Here is a 20,906-nt window from a genome sequence, read left to right on the forward strand (position 1 = left end):
GTGTTCCAAAAGTGTGTCCTATTCTAAGACGGCAGAATAGGACATCTGTCCTGCGGGATTTTGTTACAGGAGGCCAGAAACCTAATTGTGGCTTTATTACATGCAGTTTATTATTGATTTCTTCGTCCCACATGCGTTGCCAGTGGCTTCGTAGTTTCCTTCTTAAGAAAGGCTTCAGGTCTGTGACAGGGACTGAAGCAGTAGGATTAATTGCATGCAATGAGATTGATGTGGCCATCTGGTCGGCTAGAACGTTTCCCTCGATGCCCCTATGTCCAGGTACCCAGCATATGATCACATGTTGGTTAGATACATATGCTTTGCACAGTGCGGAGTAGAGATCATTAAATACTGGATTTCTGTGATTACAGAAAGACATCAAGGCCTTCACAACACTGAGGGAGTCCGTATATATAATTGATTTCTGGAGCTGTGATTTATTTATATGCTTTACGGCCGACAGCAGTCCGTAGGCCTCAGCCGTAAAGATACTAGTTTCCGGGTGCAGTACGTCGGATTCCGAGAAGGATGGACCGACGGCTGCATAAGACACCCCATCGTGTGACTTCGATGCGTCTGTGTAGAACTCCGTGCAGGAGTATTTGTACTGGAGTTCCCGGAAATGCATCTTGATTTCAATCTCTGGAGCGTTTTTTGTAACTTCCATGAAAGATGTATCACATTGTATCAGCTGCCACTCCCAAGGAGGTAGCAGCTTGGCTGGATGCATTAGGCGAAGTTCGAGGAGTGGAACATGCATTTCATGACTAAGCTCCCTCACACGCAGAGAGAAAGGCTGTCTTACGGAAGGACGATTACGAAATAGTGTAGCATATGTCATATCATTAATGGTGTTAAAACAGAGATGTTCGGGATTAGAGTGGACTTTCAAAAAATATGTTTGGCTGATGTATGTTCTCTGGATATGAAGTGACCACTCATTCGATTCTGCATATAAACTTTGTACGGGACTCGTTCTGAAAGCTCCTGTGGCTAAACGGATACCCAGATGGTGAACAGGGTCTAGCATCTTTAGTGCGCTCGGGGCGGCAGAGTGATAAATGACGGCACCATAGTCTAGTCGCGATCGAATGAGGCTTTTATATAGATTCATTAAACACTTCCTGTCACTACCCCACGTAGTCTGGGATAGAAGTTTCATTATGTTCATTGTTTTCAGACATTTTTCTTTAAGATGTTTAATGTGTGGGATGAAAGTGAGTCTGTAGTCAAGTATGACACCTAGAAATTTGTGTTCTTTGTTTACAGGTATCTGTTGTCCACACACTTCTACGCAGGGATCCGGAACCAGGCCTCTCTTCCTTGTAAACAAAACACAAGAACTCTTATGGGGATTGATTTTGAATCCATTTTTCTCTGCCCACCCTGACACCTTGTTCAAACCATGCTGCACCTGTCTTTCGCACACTGCGAGGTTACAGGATTTGAAACCTATTTGAATGTCGTCCACGTAGACAGAGTAAAAGATGGCGGGTGGTAAGGAAGCACGAAGTGTTGTCATCTTAACAATAAAAAGTGTGCAACTGAGCACGCCACCCTGGGGTACACCGGTTTCTTGTGCAAAAGGACGTGACAGCACATTGCCTACTTTCACCCGGAAGGTACGATTGGACAGGTAGCTTTTTATTACGTTTAACATATTACCATGAATTCCCATTTCTGACAAATCTCTCAAGATTCCATAGCGCCAGGTCGTATCGTACGCCTTCTCCATATCGAGGAATATCGATAAGAAGAACTGTTTGTGTACAAACGCGTCACGAATATGTGCTTCAATACGTACAAGATGGTCGGTTGTGCAGCGCCCTTCTCGGAAGCCACACTGAAAGAGATCAAGCATTTTGTTTTGTTCAAGGAAATGGATGAGTCGCCGATTTATCATTTTTTCAAATACCTTACACATGCAGCTTGTGAGGGCTATCGGGCGGTAACTTGCCACTGAAGAAGGGTCTTTCCCTTGTTTCAAAACAGGGACCACAATGGCTTCTTTCCATGCCGTTGGAAGGTACCCTGCGTCCCAGATAGTGTTGAAGAGTGTAAGTAGTGTTACTTGTGTGTCATTGTGTAAGTTTTTGAGCATTGCATACATGATTCTATCGGATCCCGGTGCAGAGGTCTTGCATGCGCTCAAGGCAGCTTTCAACTCGGCAGCACTAAAAGGGCAATTGTACGGTTCATTCTGTCGACATTTATTGATGAGTGGCTTGCATTCTTCTATTTGTTTATATTTTAGGAAGGGTTGTGAATAATGATTTGAGCTTGATACACTCTCAATGTGTTCCCCCAGTGAGTCGGCTTGATCTTTCAGTGTATCGCCCTGTGTATTTACAAGTGGGAGTGAATATGTTTGCCGCCCTCTAATTCTATTTACGCGGTTCCAGACTTTCGCCTCATCTGTAAATGAGTTAATACTTGATAAAAAGTTCTGCCAACTTTCTCTTCTGGCCTGCCTGCGGGTTCTCCTGCCTTGAGATTTTACTTTCTTAAAGTTGATAAGATTCTCTGCAGTGGGGGAAGCGCGTAGCAACCCCCACGCTTTGTTCTGTTTCTTACGAGCAATCGTACATTCCTCGTTCCACCACGGGACACGCCGTCTGCATGCCAAACCGCTTCCTTCAGATATGCATTTAGATGCGGCATCTATTATGAATGCTGTAAAATACTCCACAGCGGCATCGATTTCTAGAGAAGACATATCAGCCCATGAGAGTCTAGATAGATTTCGAAATTTCTCCCAGTCGGCTGTATCTATCTTCCACCTAGGAACTTGTGGGGGAAATTCATTTTCTTTAGATGTTCTTAGCAGTACGGGGAAGTGATCGCTCCCGTAAGGATTGCTCGTAACTTCCCATTTGAGCTCAGGCAGTATAGACGCGGAGACTATACTAAGGTCTATTGACGAAAAGGATCTGTTTGCAAGAGAATAATATGTGGGTTCTTTCGTATTTAGAAGGCACGCTCCAGAAGAAAGAAGGAACTGTTCAACGAGACGACCTCGCGCATCGATGCGAGAGTCTCCCCACAAGGTGCTATGCGCATTGAAATCGCCAAGAACAACATAAGGTTCTGGCAATTCATCTACATAGGATTGAAATTCATGTTTCGTTAATTTGTAATGTGGGGGTATGTAAAGAGAGCTAATGGTGATGAGTTTGTTTAGGAGAACAGCTCGAACCGCCACTGCTTCGAGAGGCGTTTGTAGCTGTAAACGCTGACACGCAATGCTCTTATGGATAACAATGGCGACACCGCCCGATGATGCGACAGCATCATCGCGATCTTTGCGATAAGTTATGTACTGTCGGAGAAACTTTGTATGTTTGGATTTTAGGTGTGTTTCCTGTAGACACAGCACTTTTGGATTGTGTTTTTGAATGAGTTCCTGCATATCATCTAGGTTTCTAAGAAGACCTCTGATGTTCCATTGAATTATTTGTGTATCCATATTGGAAGTGAATAGGTGCTGTGTGTCAGGAAACGGATGTTATGCCTTAGATTACAGAGCTCTTTCGAGGCCCTGTAATCGGGGTTTTGCCCTTTCTGGAGCGTTCGAGGGAGCCTCGCCGCTCCTTGGGCGCTTGGTGCGCCTTGAGGCTAGGTGTAGTGTCCATTGCCTCTTGTGAGGCGCCGGACACATGCTCTTGCGAGCGAGTTTTCTGTGAGGGTCCTGCCTCGGAAGGCAAGATCCCTGCGCCCACCAGCCCGGAGGTCGATGAGGCTCCCTGAGGGATCTGGCTGCGCCGGCTGTTGCCAGCGCTGGATGGGGCCGGGGAGGTGGGGGTAGCCTCGGCTGCGCCCACCTTCGTGGTCGTTGGCCCCGCCTGTTGTGTTGGCGAAGCAGCGGTAGCTGCAGTCGCCGAGGGGGCGGATGGCGTCACTGCCGCCTCACTGGGTGTGGGTCGGACAGCCGCCGGAGGCCGTTGTGGCGCTGCCCCCTGACGCGCCACTTCGGCAAAGGTGTGCTTTGGCAGGAAAGATACCCGCCTGCGTGCTTCTTTGAAACTTATGTTTTCTTTTACTTTAATCGTAACTATTTCCTTTTCTTTCTTCCAAGATGGGCACGACCGCGAGTATGCAGCGTGCTCGCCTTCACAGTTTACGCAGTGGAGAGAGTTTTCACAAGATTCAGAAGTGTGCTCATTAGCACTGCATTTAGCGCAGGTTTGGCGGCCTCGGCAGCTCTGTGAGCTGTGACCAAAACGCTGGCATTTGAAACAACGCAGGGGGTTCGGGATGTATGGCCGAACACGGAGCTTGATATACCCGGCCTCGATGGAGTCGGGCAGGACACTTGTGTTAAAAGTAAGTATCAGATGTTTGGTCTGTATTTCCTTGTTGTCACGCCTCATCTTAATTCGCTTAACGTTGATGACGTTCTGCTCACTGAAGCCCTCCAAGAGCTCAGCCTCAGTCAGCTCCAAGAGATCATCATCGGAGACCACGCCACGGGTGGTATTCATAGTTCGATGCGGAGTTACTGTCACTTTGGCGTCGCCAAATGATACTAGCTTGGGTAGGTTTTCATATTGCTTCAGGTTTCGGAGCTCCAAGAGGAGATCACCACTTGCCATTCTGGATACCTTGTAACCTGTACCAAGAACTTGGGTCAGAGACTTGGATACAAGAAATGGTGAGATTGCTCTTACGGGTTTGTTTGGTGTTTCGGAGTGGACTACGTGGAAGCGTGGAAAAGTTTCTTTTTGACGGGCGAAAAATTCTAAAACATCATCGGTGCGCCCCCTCTTCAGGGAGCGATCAGGTAGTTGGGGAAAGGAGGTAGCCATATGAGATTGTAATTTCGGCAGTAACGCCAGCCACCCACCGTGGAGTCCTACAAGGGGACGCTGCAGGCCTGTGAAACACAGCCTGCAAACGCCAGCTGTACATTACCACTATAACCAAATATGAAATAACCTAGGTTGGTTATTCACACAAGGTTAACCCTTGCTGCCTGGAAAAATCGGAAGTAAGCGGAAGCTAGGAGAAGACAGGAAAGATGAAAAGTAAGAGAAAGACGAAGGCTGGAGGGAGAGAGAGACAGGAAAAGGCAACTACCGATTTCCCCCGGGTGGGTCAGTCCGGGGGTGCCGTCTACGTGAAGCAGAGGCCAAAGAGGTGTGTTGCCGCCGCCGAGGGGCCGTAAAGGTCCAAACACCCGGCATTGGCTCAACCCCCAGGATCCCCTTTTCCCCGGACACGGCTAAGCCGCGCACGGCTACACGCGGGAGGGTCCAACCCTCGTGTGCTCGGGTCCGTGGTGTCGCAACACACCAAACGCCTGCTTGCGCAGACGCCCCTGCGGGGTTCCGCTAAGTTAAATGGACGATTGATGATGAGTGGTGTTTAATGGCGCAAGGGCCAGGTTTGGCCAAAGAGCGCCATGACAGGTGGTAATGTTGACGATGTGTTGTGGGTGACGTGCCTAATGAACTCATCATGGTAGGTGAGATATGGCTGTAAAATGGCCTAAAACTTCCGCGGTAAGTGGAGTAGAATACATAGGTGCTAAAATAATGATGATGACTAGGGTGTGATATGGGCTATGGCAATGGACTTTCGTTAAAACATGATGCAATAAAACTTAACACTCACAAGAGAGTTTCAAGAGAGCCCTTGAATGCAGGGCTGTTAGTCGTGTGCTTAAAAGTTACCTGGCCAGATGATTTTCAGTGTGTCCGTTTCGGCTAAAAACTCTAAGACTGTTTGCAGGTTAAAAAGAGGTTCATCGCTAAGAAAAAATGCAGGGTGAAGGGGTAAATTCTCGCGATATGCAGCAGGGAAATACTTTTTCCTCTCTGTTTCTATTGCAGGGCACTCAATAAGAGCATGGAGGACAGTGAGATTATAGCCGCACTTAGCACAAGTTGGAGGATCGCCCCCAGTCAAGAGATGAGAGTGGGTGCCGTATGTGTGGCCTATCCTTAATCGGCAGAGAAGTACTTCCTTGTACCTTGCTATTTTCCCATTTATCCAGTTCCCCAGTTTTGGCTTTATTATATGAAGCTTGTTCATTTTTTGTGTATCCCATTCGCCCTGCCAGTGATTCCTCAATTTACTGCGTAGAAAGGGTTTTAGGTCTGTAGCAGGGATGGGGATATTTGAATCTGCATCGCTAAAAATTACTGACCTAGCACTTTCGTCAGCAGCTTCGTTGCCTTTTATACCTTTGTGACCAGGTACCCAGCATATTATAATCGATTGATTGCACATATATGCGGAACATAACAAGCTATACAGCTCATTAAAAACCGAGTTCTTATGCTTTTGTAAGCTAATTAGGGCTCTCACTACACTTAATGAGTCTGTGAAGACAATAGCCTTGGCGATATTTTTTAGCCGTATGTGTTGAATAGCCTTAAGTATGGCGTATGCTTCTGCTGTAAAGATACTGGTGTGTGGGTTTAGTGGTCCAGATGTTGAAAGTGAGGGTCCCAGAGCTGCGTAAGCAACACCAGTTGGAGACTTCGAAGCATCTGTGTAAAATTCATCACATGAGTACTTTTCCTTGAGTTCTATAAAATGCGAATATATGTGTGCCTCCGGGGCTCGTTTCGATATTTCTAAGAAAGAGATGTCGCATTGGATAGTCTGCCACTCCCAAGGCGGTGGAAGCCGTGTAGGAGCCATTAAGTCATTGTGTAAAAGAGGGACCCCCGTTTTTTCTGATAGTGCTTCCAACCGGAGGGACAGAGGAGGCCTACTGGCTGGGCGGTTACGAAACAGCCTAGCAGTGGACAAGTCACATATAGTGAAATGACAAGGATGTTTAACATCTGACCTAACTTTAAGGGCGTAGGAGAAAGTTAAATATGTCCTTTGGTAGTGCAACGACCATTCGTTTGACTCGACGTAGAGGCTTTGCACAGGGCTAGTCCTAAAGGCGCCTGTAGCAAGGCGGATACCTAAGTGGTGAATGGGATCAAGCATTTTCAGAGCACTAGGTCCGGCAGAATTGTAGACTATTGCTCCGTAGTCAAGGCGAGTTAATATTAGACTTTTGTAGAGCTTTAAGAGGCACCGCCTGTCGCTTCCCCAAGATGTACGTGACAAGAGCTTCAGCAAGTTCATAGACTTGAGGCACTTTGATTTCAGGTACTTCAAGTGTGGTACAAAAGTCAGCTTACTATCTAAAAGGATTCCGAGAAATTTGTGTTCATGGCTCACAGATAGCCGTTCTCCATTTAAATCTATTGCGGGGTCCGCCATTATGCCTCTCTTGTTAGAAAATAGGACGCATGTACTTTTGTGTGGGTTTAGTTTGAAACCGTTTTGGTCCGCCCACTTAGATAATTTATTTATGCAAAGCTGTACTTGTCGCTCGCAGATACTTAGGTTGCATGATTTGAAGCCTATCTGGATGTCATCCACATATACGGAATAAAACATTGTATGTGGTATGGCAGTCTGGATCGAATTCATTTTGACAATAAAAAGAGTGCAGCTCAGCACACCACCTTGTGGAACACCGGCCTCTTGCGTAAATGGACGAGACAGAACGTTACCAACTCTAACACGGAACGTCCGATTGGAGAGGTAACTCTGAATCACGTTCAGCAAGTTGCCTCGAACTCCCATTTCAGACAGGTCACGGAGGATTCCATAGCGCCAGGTTGTGTCGTATGCCTTTTCCATATCTAAAAATACTGACAGGAAGAACTGTTTGCGGACAAAGGCATCACGGATATTTGTCTCGATGCGGACAAGGTGATCTGTTGTGGATCTGCGCTCCCTAAAACCGCACTGTAAGGGATCGAGTATTTTGTTGCTTTCAAGAAAATGGATGAGGCGACGGTTAATCATCTTTTCAAATAATTTGCATAGACAACTAGTGAGAGCTATAGGTCTATAACTGTTGGGTGAGGAAGGGTCCTTGCCCTCTTTGAGAATAGGGATTACGATTGCTTCTTTCCAGACAGAAGGAATGTATCCGGCAGAGAACATGGAATTGAAGAGTGACAGCAGTGTTTTTTGGGTTTCAGGGTGTAAGTGTCTAATCATCTCATACATTATTCTGTCACTTCCTGGAGCGGACTTGTTGCAACAGTTCAGTGAGGCTTGGAACTCAGCCATTCCAAATGGACGATTGTATACTTCATTGGAAGTGCCTTTCCCACCCAGTGTCATCTGTTCTGCTTGTCGCCGTAATTTTAGGAATGTATCTGTGTAATGAGATGTACTGGAAATGTGTTCGAAATGTGCTCCTAGACAGTCAGCCTGGTCCTGAAGAGTATCTGTTTGCGTGTTTACTAATGGTAGGGGATGAGTATCGCGGCCTTTTATTTTGTTTACTCTGTTCCAAGCTTTTCTTTCGTCTGTATATGAATTAATACTAGAGATGTATTTCTGCCAGCTTTCCCTTTTGGCAAGGCGGCGCGTCCTTCTACCTTCTGATTTTATTTTCTTGAAGCTGATCAAGTTCTCGGTAGTTGGGCAGTCGCGAAGGCGACCCCAAGCCTTATTTTGAATTTTGCGGGCTTCCCTACACTGCTCATTCCACCAAGGAATGCGTCGTTTAGAGGGTGATCCATTCGTTTGAGGGATACATATTGATGCAGCTTCTGTTATAAACGCCGTCAAATATGACACTCTATCATCGATTGAGAGAGTACAGATGTCATCCAAGGTCAAATGTGTCAGCTCTCTGTATCGTTTCCAGTCAGCACAGTCGACCTTCCAACGGGGCAGATGTGGAGAAAACTTATCGCTTTTTGTTAATTTTAAAAGAATTGGGAAATGGTCACTCCCATATGGATTTTTGATCACGTTCCACTCCAGGTAGGGCACTAATGTACTTGATGTTATGCTTAAGTCAATGGATGAGAACGTTTTGTTGGCCACGCTGTAGAATGTGGGTTCTTTCTTGTTTAGTATGCATGCATTGGAAGATAAAAGGAAGTTTTCTAATAAGCGCCCTCTCGTATCACAACATGAACCTCCCCAGAGGGTGTTATGTGCATTTAAATCGCCTACTAGAATGTAAGGTTCAGGGAGTTCTGCAATAAAGCTCACGAATTCTGTTCTGGAAAGTTGATGGCTCGGAGGAATGTAGAGAGAGCAAACAGTAACTAGCTTATCAAATAGCACGGCTCTGATTGCCACTGCCTCAAGGGGCGTTTGCAGATGTAAATGCTTACAGGCGATACCCTTATCAACTATAATAGCAACACCGCCTGACGAGGCGTAGGCGTCACTGCGATCTTTGCGGTAAATGGCGTACTGTTTGAGAAAGTTAGTATGTGAAAGATTGAGGTGTGTCTCTTGCACACACAGCACCCTTGGATTAAACTTGCGAAGGAGTTCCTTAATGTCATCAAGATTATGTATTAGACCTCTAACATTCCAATGCATTACCTGTGTGGCCATATTGGAAGTGTTTTATGGTGTGTGTAAAGAGATATGGATTAGGTTGGCTCAAGGGACCTTTCCAGGCCCCTTGACGCGGGGTATTTCTTTTTTCTTGGCGCGCTCCAGGGAGCAACGCCGTTCCTTCGGCGTGTGAGACGCCGGAGAAGTTTTCGTTACATCCATCGCCTCGTCAGAGGCGCTGGATGACGCCCGCTCAGCGGGCACGCGTGGGGGTTTTTCGGGCCTGTCCGCACGAGCAGTGGCCCTAGGACCGGCAGGCTCGGAAGTCTGCTGGCCCTTCGTGGTAGGGGGCGGAGGAGCAGTGGCTGCTTCCGCCAGGGGGGCTGATGGCGTAACCGCCGTCACACTCCGTGTGACTTGCGCGGCCGCCAGAGGATGTGGCGCTGCCCCCCGGCGCGTCACATCACTGTAGGACGGATTCGGTTGGTTATGTACAGAAAAACGCTTGCGCGCTTCCGGAAAAGAAATGTTTAGTCTGACCTTCAGTTCGATTATTTGTTTTTCTTTTTTCCATGACGGGCACGATCGCGAATAGGCGGGGTGGTCTCCGTCACAGTTAGCGCAGTGGGTTGTAGAAGAACAGGTGTCCGATGTGTGGTCTTTAGATGCACATTTTGCACAAGTAGCACGCCCTCGGCAGCTCTGAGACCCATGCCCAAAACGCTGACATTTGAAGCATCGGCGCGGATTGGGGATGTACGGTCGTACGCGTAGTTTGCAATATCCCGTCTCTAATGAATCAGGTAGTTCACTTGTTCCAAATGTTATTATTAGATGTTTTGTTGGAATTTCCTTGTCGTCACGCCTTAACTTAATTCGTTGCACCTTTACTACGTTTTGTTCTTGCCATCCTTCCAACAGTTCGCTCTCACTAAGTTCAAGGAGGTCGTCATCAGAAATGACACCACGTACAGTGTTCATTGACCGGTGGGGGCCCACAGAGACTGGAATGTCACCGAACGCAACAAGTTTGGTCAGTTTGCTGTATTGGAGCTTGTCACGCACTTCCAGAAGAAGGTCGCCGCTTCCCATCTTAGTTACTTTGTAACCAGAGCCGATTGCTTCAGTCAGACATTTTGCGACCACAAATGGGGATATTGTGCGAACTGTTTTGGTTTCATGCTGGCTATGTATTACATGGTATTTGGGGAAAATTTCTTTCGGTTTCAAGAGGAAGTTGAAAGTTTCATCGGTGCGCCCCCTCTTCAGGGAGCGATCAAGGAGTGGGGGGAAATTTGAAGCCATATATAGAATTGCTGTATTCGGCAGGAATGCCCGCCGCCCACCTCGGAGCCCAACCTGGGGACGCCACAGGATTAGAAACATTCTATTCTGCGTACGCCAGCGGTACAATCCCACTATAACCTAATATAAATACCCAAGACTGGATATATTACACAAGGTTAACCCTTGCCGCCAGGAAAATAACGAAGTAATAAGAAGTGAAGAGAAGACAGGAGAGATAGAAAAGTAAGAGATAAAGACGAAGATTCGAGAGGAAGAGATAGGAAGAGGCGACTGCCGATTTCCCCCGGGTGGGTCAGTCCGGGGGTGCCGTCTATGTGAAGCAGAGGCCAAAGGGGTGTGTTGCCTCCGCCGGGGGGCCTTAAAGGTCCAAACACCCAGCATCGGCTCAACCCCCAGGATCCCCTTTTCCCCAGACACGGCTAAGCCGCGCACGGCTACACGCGGGAGGGTCCAACCCTCGTGTGCTCGGGTCCGTGGTGTCGCCACACACCAAACGCCTGCTGACGCAGACGCCCCTGCGGGGGTTAAATGGACGATTGTAAGCTTCATTCGAGGAGTCTTTGTGATTAAGAGGCTGTCTCTCTGCACGCTCTTTTAACCTCAGGAAAGATTCTGTGTAGTGCGATGCAGTTGAAACGTATTCAAAGTGTTCACCTAGACAATCCGCCTGAGCCTCCAGGCTATCACCGTGGGTGCTAACCAAGGGTAGAGGATGCCTCTGTCGGCCTATTAATTTATTCACTCTTGTCCAGACTTTCGTCTCGTCCGTGTAGGAATTTATGCCAGAGATGTATTTCTCCCAGCTCTCCCTTTTAGCACGTCGACGTGTTCTTCTACCCTGAGCCTTTATTTGTTTAAAATTAATCAAGTTTTCGGCGGTTGGAAAGTCGCGAAGTCGTCCCCAAGCTTTGTTCTGGTTTTTCCGTGCTTTTTTACATTCTTCGTTCCACCATGGGATACGACGCTTATTCGGCATTCCATTAGTTTCGCGAATGCATTTTCTCGCAGACTGAATTATAAGGCATGTGATATACGCCACAGCATCGTCTATATTGAATGAATCGATTTCATCCCGGATTGTATATGTTAGTTCGCGGAAAAGTTCCCAGTTAGCCGACTCGATCTTCCACCGGGGAGCATGTGGCAAGGATTCATCTTGTTTGGTGAGGTTTAATATAACTGGGAAGTGGTCGCTTCCAAAGGGGTTCTTCAAAACGGACCACTCAAGGTACGGCATTAGAGTACTCGACACTATGCTTAAATCTATCGAGGAGTATGTATTATGTGCCACACTGTGGTACGTCGGCTCCTTTTTATTAAGTATACATGCTCCTGAGGAAAAAACAAAGTTTTCAATTAGACGACCTCTCGCATCGCAACGAGAGTCTCCCCACAAAGTGTTGTGTGCGTTTAAATCTCCGACAACTATGTACGGCGCGGGAAGTTCATCTATGTAGTTTTGAAATTCGCTTTTCTTAAGTTGATAATTTGGAGGAATGTATACAGAGCTGATAGTGACCAGCTTATCAAACAACACCCCTCGGATAGCAACTGCCTCTAGGGGCGCACGAAGTTCTACTTCTCGGCAAGCAACACCTCTGATGATGATGTATGTTGTTTTGTGGCGCAAGGGCCAGGTTTGGCCAAAGAGCGCCATGACTGGTGGTAGTGTTAAGGATGTATTATGGAAGATGTGACTTGGCTGTAAAGTGGCCTAAAATAGTCGCAGTAAAGTGCGTAAAATCTATGTACTATAAAATTATGGCGATGACTAATGATGAATACTATGAACATTAAAATCCATCGTAGAAGAATGATGCACAATAAAAATATATAGGATGGTAAAATTACTTAAAGCACTGCTGCCTCGCCAGAGCCCTTGAAACACAAGGGCCTAGAGGCATGTGCTATACTAAAGAGCTATCGCGGCGGTATCCTCTGAAGAGAGGACCCGCTACGAACATGTGGGCTAAAAACATGCAAAACAACATCTTTCAGAAAACTTAGGACTGCGTTGGTGTCAAATAAAGGTTCTGGGCCGAGTAACATAACGGGATGAAGGGGGATGCGCTGCTGGTATGCTAAGGGAAAATGTTTCTTTCTTTCGTTTTCGGCTTCCCGACACTCCAAGAGGACGTGGAGGACGGTCAGCCTGTCCCCGCATCTACCGCAAGTTGGAGGATCATTTCCAGTGAGTAAAAAGTTATGTGTGCCGAAAGTGTGTCCTATTCTTAGACGGCAGAATAGGACATCTGTCCGGCGGGATTTTGTTACGGGAGGCCAGAAACCTAATTGTGGCTTGATTACATGCAGTTTATTGTTTGTTTCCCTGTCCCACGAGCGTTGCCAGTAGTTCCGCAGTTTTCTGCGCAAGTAGCCCAGGCGGCACGTCAGGTTGGGCCAACGTTGGAAACATATTGGCACTTCTTGGCCCAATGATGGCCTAAGATTAACAGCGTGGTTCCAATATTGGCAGTGCCATTCTGGTTCCTGGCCCAATGTTGGCCTAAGGTTAACAGCGTGGCGCCAATATTGGCTGTGCCATTCTGATAGAGATCCAACGTTGGCCCACTTTACACAGTCAGTAAACAATATTGGCTGTGCCATTCTGATAGAGATCCAACGTTGGCCCACATTACACAGTCAGTAAACAATATTGGCTGTGCCATTCTGATAGAGATCCAATGTTGGCCCACTTTACACAGTCAGTAAACAATATTGGCTGTGCCATTCTGATAGAGATCCAATGTTGGCCCACTTTACACAGTCAGTAAACAATATTGGCACTGCCGTTCAACAAGGCGGGAATTATTGGACCGACTTTGGTATGGATTTGCCAATATGGGTTAGTAGTTGGCTTTCTTTGGAGGACATTGGCCCGCAATAAGCTAATTTTCGCCTTGTCGGCTTTTAGTGCTCTACGACTTGCTGAGATTGAACAACGTGTTTTGAAAACTAACGCACTGATCACAGGCACACTGCGCAGGAACCAAAAATATGTTCTCCCATGTCAACTCCATGAATGGTACACCGCCATTATTGCACTTCTCCTTTACCGAAATGTGTCCCCTAAAGAGAAAAGCCAGTGTACCACGTAGCAAGCAGGGGAAGTCGCATAAATTTAGCCACTGCTTTATTGATCGTGAATAAGAACTTGAGCTTTCCATAAGAAGCAAAGGTATTGCGAATTTGCCTGCGCATTGTATTTTTTGCATGTACGCTCCGCGGCTTTAGTGGGTCAGGATTCTCAGGAGAATCGAGAATTACAGTGCCTCAGAGCTGATGGAACCGTTTTATATTGCATCGAGATGGAGCGCATATGCATTAGTGAAACTATTGTTTGTTTGTTTAGCATGCATGGCATGTTGCGGCGACATCATGCTCCTATTCTAATATATTTGTTTGTTCGTGCATGTGTAGTAAGCTCCTTGTATGAATGCCCCTGACAGAAAAAAAAATTAATTGCACTTTTGGCATTTGCGTGTCAACAACCTCTTGTCTTTGCCTTTAGTAGGCACAGCGCATTCCGGATTTTTTTTTTCGGCCTAGCTTTCCGTCCTTCAGCCCCCCCTTGCCTCTCCTTCACGCACCCAGGTGAGCCTGGTCAATGCTGTCAGTCAAGCGTTCAGACAGCCATAAGCTGCTGTGTCGAATTGGGTGCTCTCGGAAGCGTGGGGGAAAGCGGCGGGGTCACTATTGTCCTCCTTGTCGCCCTCCATCGCTGCCACCCCAAAACCCGTTCGGGCTAGGTCCAGCGGGGGAAAGTGGCGTTTACGCCGTATTCTTCGTTCACCCTTTCCTTTCACTCTTTCTTTCTATGTGTCGCTAGCACGCCGACTCGGTGCAACACCACCTGAGTGGTTGCCGTCCGTTCTTGCCAGCGCACTCCTCTCGTAAAAAATGCTCGCTTGCTGTCGTCATTCCTACTGAGAAGCCTACATCTTGAAATACGCAGCAATGTGGCCACGAATTTTTGTGAGTGTTAGAATTAATATAGGCGAAACAACAATTAGAAAAGAAGTCGGCGCTCGTGGGCACCGTCTTCGATGTGGGATGAACTCAGATACAAAGAAGCATGGATCATACAATGGTGAGTGCATTTGTTTTGCGCATGTTATAAGTTTTATCAGAAGCAATATCACCCAAGCTATATCACCCAAGCAATATCACGCGGTATATATATTACTGAAACAGGCCTGGCTAATGTAGAATGCCTGTAATTAAATAGCTCTTTTTATTTGCAGCCTTTGAATAGTGCCTGGAGTAGAACCACGTGTAAATCTCTGTGAATTTCACCCAAATTCCAGGACTATGATTTTATCAAGCCACGCGTGCGGCCTGATCCTGCTAGTGATACCGAGGAACCACGCTTCTTCTCACTGGTATAGGTCAAGCATCATTTCCAGCTGACAGTATTTCTTTCTTTTCGAATAAATGCTTCTTTTACTAGTGTTTCTTGACGGAACTTCTCGGTTTCCACATTAAAAATTTCGCACAAAGGCCGCATTGTGTCTACACTGTCTGAAACTAGGCTTTTTGTGCTGCAGCAGGTTTTGTTGCAATTTTTAATTTTAAAGTGCTACGCTGACAAAGTGTGAGCTGTAAACAAAGCGGACTGCGCATTCTATGTCTGTTCTAAGTGTTACGTTACATCTTGTACAAGGTATGCCATATATGTCGAAATATTAGGAAGTGTTACTTGACAAATCTCTTGCAAGAAATTTTCTTGATTCACCCCTTCGAACTCTCTGCTCAGACTTATAATATTGTTGCAGTACGGCGATTTTTCAAATGAAAACTCTCCATCATACATTTGTCATACCAACATCTCTGACATTGTTTCTTTTCATTTTACAGTGCAAACATTTCCTCCAAGTAATGGTGAAGTCGCTATCGGATATGGTGGCAATATCAACGAAACCACCGCGTTATCGTGGTCCTCGGGGGCCTGATAAGCCTGCTGTCATCCAAGCACTGACAAACGTGCCTACCGACGTCAGCTCCATGCCCTGAAGCCCCTGGACAGCCCACCGTCCTCGGCACCTTGCCCAATTCCTATCCTGAGTCCTGAGGGCAGTGCCTGTAAATAAACTGTTTGAAGATAACCGAGCATCACCCATCTAGGTCCACGGAAAATGCCTGTTTGTGAAAATTTATTCGCAAATAAACTGTCATAAACGTCAATTTCAGTATTCTTTTATTATTATTTGCAGTCATATATGACTTCTGCTTCTTGACATCTTTTTGTCGAGCTTTCCTAGCTACTATTGAGGAAGAGAGTAAGGGGACAATTGCTACAAAAAATGCCGCTAGCAAAATGTTTGCGGTAAGAATATGTGCGTGCTCTAAAGCCAGCATATCTAGAATATTCGTCATGCAAAGGGCATTGGCTCAAAGCTGGCATTAATATTGGTAACGATATGGCTCAACACTGGTCCTACACTGGCAGCACGATGGCTGCTGCATTGGCATAACATTGGCCCAATCTTGGCTTTAACGCTGGTGCTACGATGGCTGCTGCATTGGCATAACATTGGTCCAATCTTGGCTTTAAGGCTGGTCCTACGCTGGCAGCACGATGGCTGCTGCATTGGCATAACATTGGCCCAATCTTGGCTTTAACGCTGGTCCTACGATGGCTGCTGCATTGGCATAACATTGGTCCAATCTTGGCTTTAACGCTGGTCCTACGCTGGCAGCACAATGGCTGCTGCATTGGCATAACATTGGTCCAATCTTGGCTTGAACGCTGGGCCAACATTGGATTGGGTTGCACTTTGCCAATATGGCAACATTGGTCCAACATTGGTACCAATTTCTGCCAGCATTGGGCCATGGTTGGACCAATGCTGGTGTGCTGCCTGGGAGGGCCTCAGATCTGTGACAGGGACTGCTGCGGTAGGATTTACAGAATACGATACAACTGATGTGGCCATCTGGTCCGCCAGAACATTGCCTTCAATGGCCCTATGACCGGGCACCCAGCATATGATGACATGCTGGTTACATATATACGTTTTACATAGGACGGAATAGAGTTCGTTGATGACTGGGTTTTTGTGCTTAGAAAATGACATCAAGGCCTTCACAACACTGAGGGAGTCCGTATATATAACTGATTTCTGGAGTTGTGATTTATTTATATGCTTTACGGCCGACAGCAGTGCGTAGGCCTCAGCCGTAAAGATACTAGTTTCCGGATGCAGTACGTCGGATTCCGAGAAGGATAGACCGACGGCTGCATAGGACACCCCGTCGTGTGACTTCGATGCGTCTGTGTAGAACTCCGTGCAGGAGTATTTGTGCTGGAGTTCCCGGAAATGCATTAGGATTTCAATCTCTGGAGCGTGTTTTGTAACTTGCATGAAAGATATATCACATTGTATGAGCTGCCACTCCCAAGGAGGTAGCAGCTTGGCTGGATGCATTAGGCGAAGCTCGAGGAGTGGAATGTTCATTTCTTCACTAAGCTCCCTCACACGCAGCGAGAAAGGCTGTCTTACGGAGGGACGATTGCGAAAGAGTGTAGCATATGTCATGTCATGAATGGTATTAAAACAGGGATGTTGAGGATTTGCGTGGACTTTCAGAAAATATGTGTGGCTGGTGTATGTTCTCTGGATATGAAGAGACCACTCATTCGATTCTGCATATAAACTTTGTATGGGACTCGTTCTGAATGCGCCAGTGGCCAGACGGATTCCTAAATGGTGGACTGGGTCTAGCATCCTTAGTGCGCTTGGGGCGGCAGAGTGGTAAATCACGGCGCCATAGTCTAGTCGTGATCGAATGAGGCTTTTATAGAGATTCATTAAGCACTTCCTGTCACTACCCCACGTAGTCTGGGATAGAAGTTTGATTATGTTCATTGTTTTTAGACACTTTTCTTTGAGATGTTTAATGTGGGGGACGAAGGTGAGTCTGTAGTCAAGTATGACACCTAGAAATTTGTGTTCTTTGTTTACAGGGATCTGTTGTCCACGCAGTTCTATGCAAGGATCTGGGATAAGTCCTCTCTTTCTTGTAAAAAGAACACAAGAGCTTTTGTTAGGATTGATCTTAAACCCATTCTTGTCTGCCCACATTGACACTTTGTTCAGGCCATGCTGTACCTGTCTCTCGCAGACTGCGAGGTTACAGGATTTGAAAGCTATTTGAATGTCGTCCACGTAGACAGAGTAAAAGATGGCGGGTGGTAGTGAAGCACGAAGCGTATTCATCTTCACGATAAATAGCGTGCAGCTGAGCACGCCTCCTTGGGGTACACCCGTTTCTTGCGTAAAAGGACGTGAGAGTGCATTGCCGACTTTTACCCGGAAGGTACGATTTGACAGATAGCTTTTTATTATATTAAACATATTACCGTGGATGCCCATTTCTGACAAGTCTCTTAAGATTCCGTAACGCCACGTCGTATCGTACGCCTTCTCCATATCAAGGAATATGGATAAGAAGAATTGTTTGTGTACAAATGCGTCCCGGATATTTGCTTCTACACGTACAAGGTGGTCAGTTGTGGAGCGTCCTTCTCGGAAACCGCACCGATAAGGATCAAGAATTTTGCTCTGTTCAAGGAAAAAGATGAGTCGCCGATTTATCATTTTTTCGAACACCTTACAAAGGCAACTTGTGAGGGCTATCGGGCGGTAACTTGCCACTGAGGAAGGGTCTTTGCCTTGTTTCAAAACAGGGACTACAATGGCTTCCTTCCACGCGGTTGGAAGGTACCCTGCATCCCAGATGGTGTTGAAAAGTGTAAGTAGTGTAAGTTGCGTGTCATTGTGCAAGTTTTTGAGCATTTCATATAAGATTCTATCAGATCCTGGTGCGGAACTCTTGCATGCGCTCAAGGCCGCTTTCAACTCGGCAGCACTAAATGGACAATTATATGGTTCATTCTGTCGGCATTTATTGATGAGTGGCTTGGATTCTTCTATTTCTTTATATTTCAGAAAGGATTGCGAGTAATGGTTGGCACTTGACACGCTCTCAAAGTGCTCCCCAAGTGAGTCCGCCTGATCTTGTAGGGTATCACCTTCTGTGTTTACCAAAGGGAGTGCATGTGCTTGTCGCCCTCTTATCCTATTGACCCTGTTCCAGGCTTTCGCCTCATCTCTGAACGAGTTAATACTTGATAGAAACTTCTGCCAACTTTCTCGTCTGGCCTGTCGGCGGGTTCGCCTGCCTTCAGATTTTACTTTTTTAAAGTTGACTAGATTTTCTGCAGTGGGAGAAGCGCGTAGCAACCCCCACGCCCTGTTCTGTTTTTTACGAGCGATCCTACAATCGTCGTTCCACCATGGGACACGCCGTTTGCAGGCCAAGCCTTTTACTTCTGATATGCATTTATATGCGACATCTATTATGAATGCTGTAAAAAACTCGACTGCAGCGTCAATTTCTAATGAAGACAGGTCAGCCCATGAGATACTAGTTAGAGATCGAAATTTCTCCCAATCAGCTGTCTCAATCTTCCACCTAGGAGCGTATGGTGGATATTCGTTTTCTTTATATGATCTTAGCAGTATAGGGAAGTGATCGCTACCGTAAGGGTTGTCGGTAACTTCCCATTCAAGTTCAGGCAGTACAGACGGGGAGACTATACTGAGATCTATTGACGAAAAGGATCGGTTTGCAAGAGAGTAATATGTGGGCTCTTTTTTATTGAGAAGGCACGCTCCAGAAGAGAAAAGGAACTGTTCAACAAGGCGACCTCGCGCATCTATACGAGAGTCGCCCCACAGAGAGCTGTGCGCATTGAAATCGCCAAGAACAGCATAAGGTTCTGGCAATTGATCGATCAAGGAGTGAAATTCATGTTTGTTCAGTTGGTAATGCGGGGGTATGTAAAGGGAGCAGATGGTGATGAGTTTGTTTAGTAGGACAACTCGAACCGCCACTGCTTCAAGGGGCGTTTGTAGCTGTAAAGGTTGACATGCAATGCTTCTATGAGTAAGAATCGCAACACCACCCGATGATGCGACGGCATCATCGCGATCTTTGCGAAACGTCAGATACGTACGGAGAAAGTTTGTGTGTTTAGATTTTAGGTGAGTTTCCTGTAAACACAGCACTTTTGGATTATGTTTGTGGATAAGTTCTTGCAAATCATCAAGGTTTCTAAGGAGACCTCTGATGTTCCATTGGATGATTTGTGTATCCATGTTTAAGGTGAATTGGTGCTGTGTTTACGGAGACGGAGTGGATGCCTTATAGTACAGAGCCCTTTCGAGGCCCTGTAATAGGTGTTTTGTTCTTTCTGAAGCGTTCGAGCGATTCTCGACGCTCCTTAGGCGTTTGGTGCGCCTTGGGGTCAGGTGTAGTGTCCATTGCCTCGTGTGAGGCGCCGGACAAGCGCTCTTGCGAGCGAGAGGTTTTCAGAGGGAGTCCCGCCTTGGAGGGCAAGACCCCTGCGCCCACCAGCCCGGAGGTCGATGGGGTTCCCTGAGGGATTTGGCTGCGCTGGACGTTGCCAGCGCTGGAAGGGGCCTCGGAGGTTGGGGCAGCCTCGGCTGCACCCACCTTTGGGGTGGATGGTCCCTTCTCCTCGGTTGACGGAGCAGCGCTAGCTGCAACCGCCGCGGGGGCAGATGGCGTAACTGCCGACTCACTGCCTGTGGGTCTGACAGCCGCCGGAGGCCGTTGCGACGCTGCCCCCTTACGCGCCACATCGGCAAAGCTGCTCTTAGACAGGTATGACACCTGCCTACGTGCCTCCTTGAAAGATATATTTTCTTTCACTTTGATTGTCACAATCTCTTTTTCTCTTTTCCAGGACGGGCAGGCGCGCGAGTATGCGGCGTGCTCGCCATCACAGTTGACACAATGTGGAGTCTTCTGGCATGTTTCGGAGGAATGTTCAGTGTCACTACACTTGGCACATGTCAGCCGGCCTCGACAGTTCTGTGAACTGTGGCCGAACCTTTGGCACTTAAAACATCTGAGAGGATTTGGCACGTATGGCCTAACACGAAGTTTGATATAACCGGCCTCGATGGACTCGGGGAGGACACTTGAACCGAACGTGAGTATAAGGTGTTTCGTGTTGATCTCTTCACCGTCTCGCCTGATCTTAATTCGCTTAACATTTATTACATTCTGTTCACTGAAGCCCTCCAAGAGTTCAGCTTCAGTGAGCTCTAGCATGTCATCGTCCGAGACAACGCCGCGGGTGGTGTTCATGGTACGGTGCGGAGTTACTGTTATTTGGGTTTCGCCAAACGAGACAAGTTTCGGCAGTTTCTCGTACTGCTTCTTATCGTGGAGCTCCA

The 20,906-nt window shown here is 46.9% G+C and overlaps 1 protein-coding gene across 1 annotated transcript in view; it reads left to right on the forward strand.

Moving 5' to 3' along the window:
• Positions 1 to 5,565: 5,565 nt before the first annotated feature.
• The window catches only part of LOC139047860 (uncharacterized), a 54,381-nt gene continuing 39,040 nt past the window's right edge, over positions 5,566 to 20,906 (forward strand). Inside the window, exons 1-2 of the mRNA XM_070522006.1 lie at positions 5,566 to 5,957; positions 12,769 to 12,826. Of these exons, the coding sequence (XP_070378107.1) occupies positions 5,928 to 5,957; positions 12,769 to 12,826 (88 nt within the window). The 5' untranslated portion in view covers positions 5,566 to 5,927. The remainder of the gene's footprint in view (positions 5,958 to 12,768; positions 12,827 to 20,906) is intronic.

The sequence above is a fragment of the Dermacentor albipictus genome, chromosome 7 (genome assembly GCF_038994185.2).
Source record: "Dermacentor albipictus isolate Rhodes 1998 colony chromosome 7, USDA_Dalb.pri_finalv2, whole genome shotgun sequence".
In the NCBI taxonomy this organism is placed as follows: Eukaryota; Metazoa; Arthropoda; class Arachnida; order Ixodida; family Ixodidae; genus Dermacentor; species Dermacentor albipictus.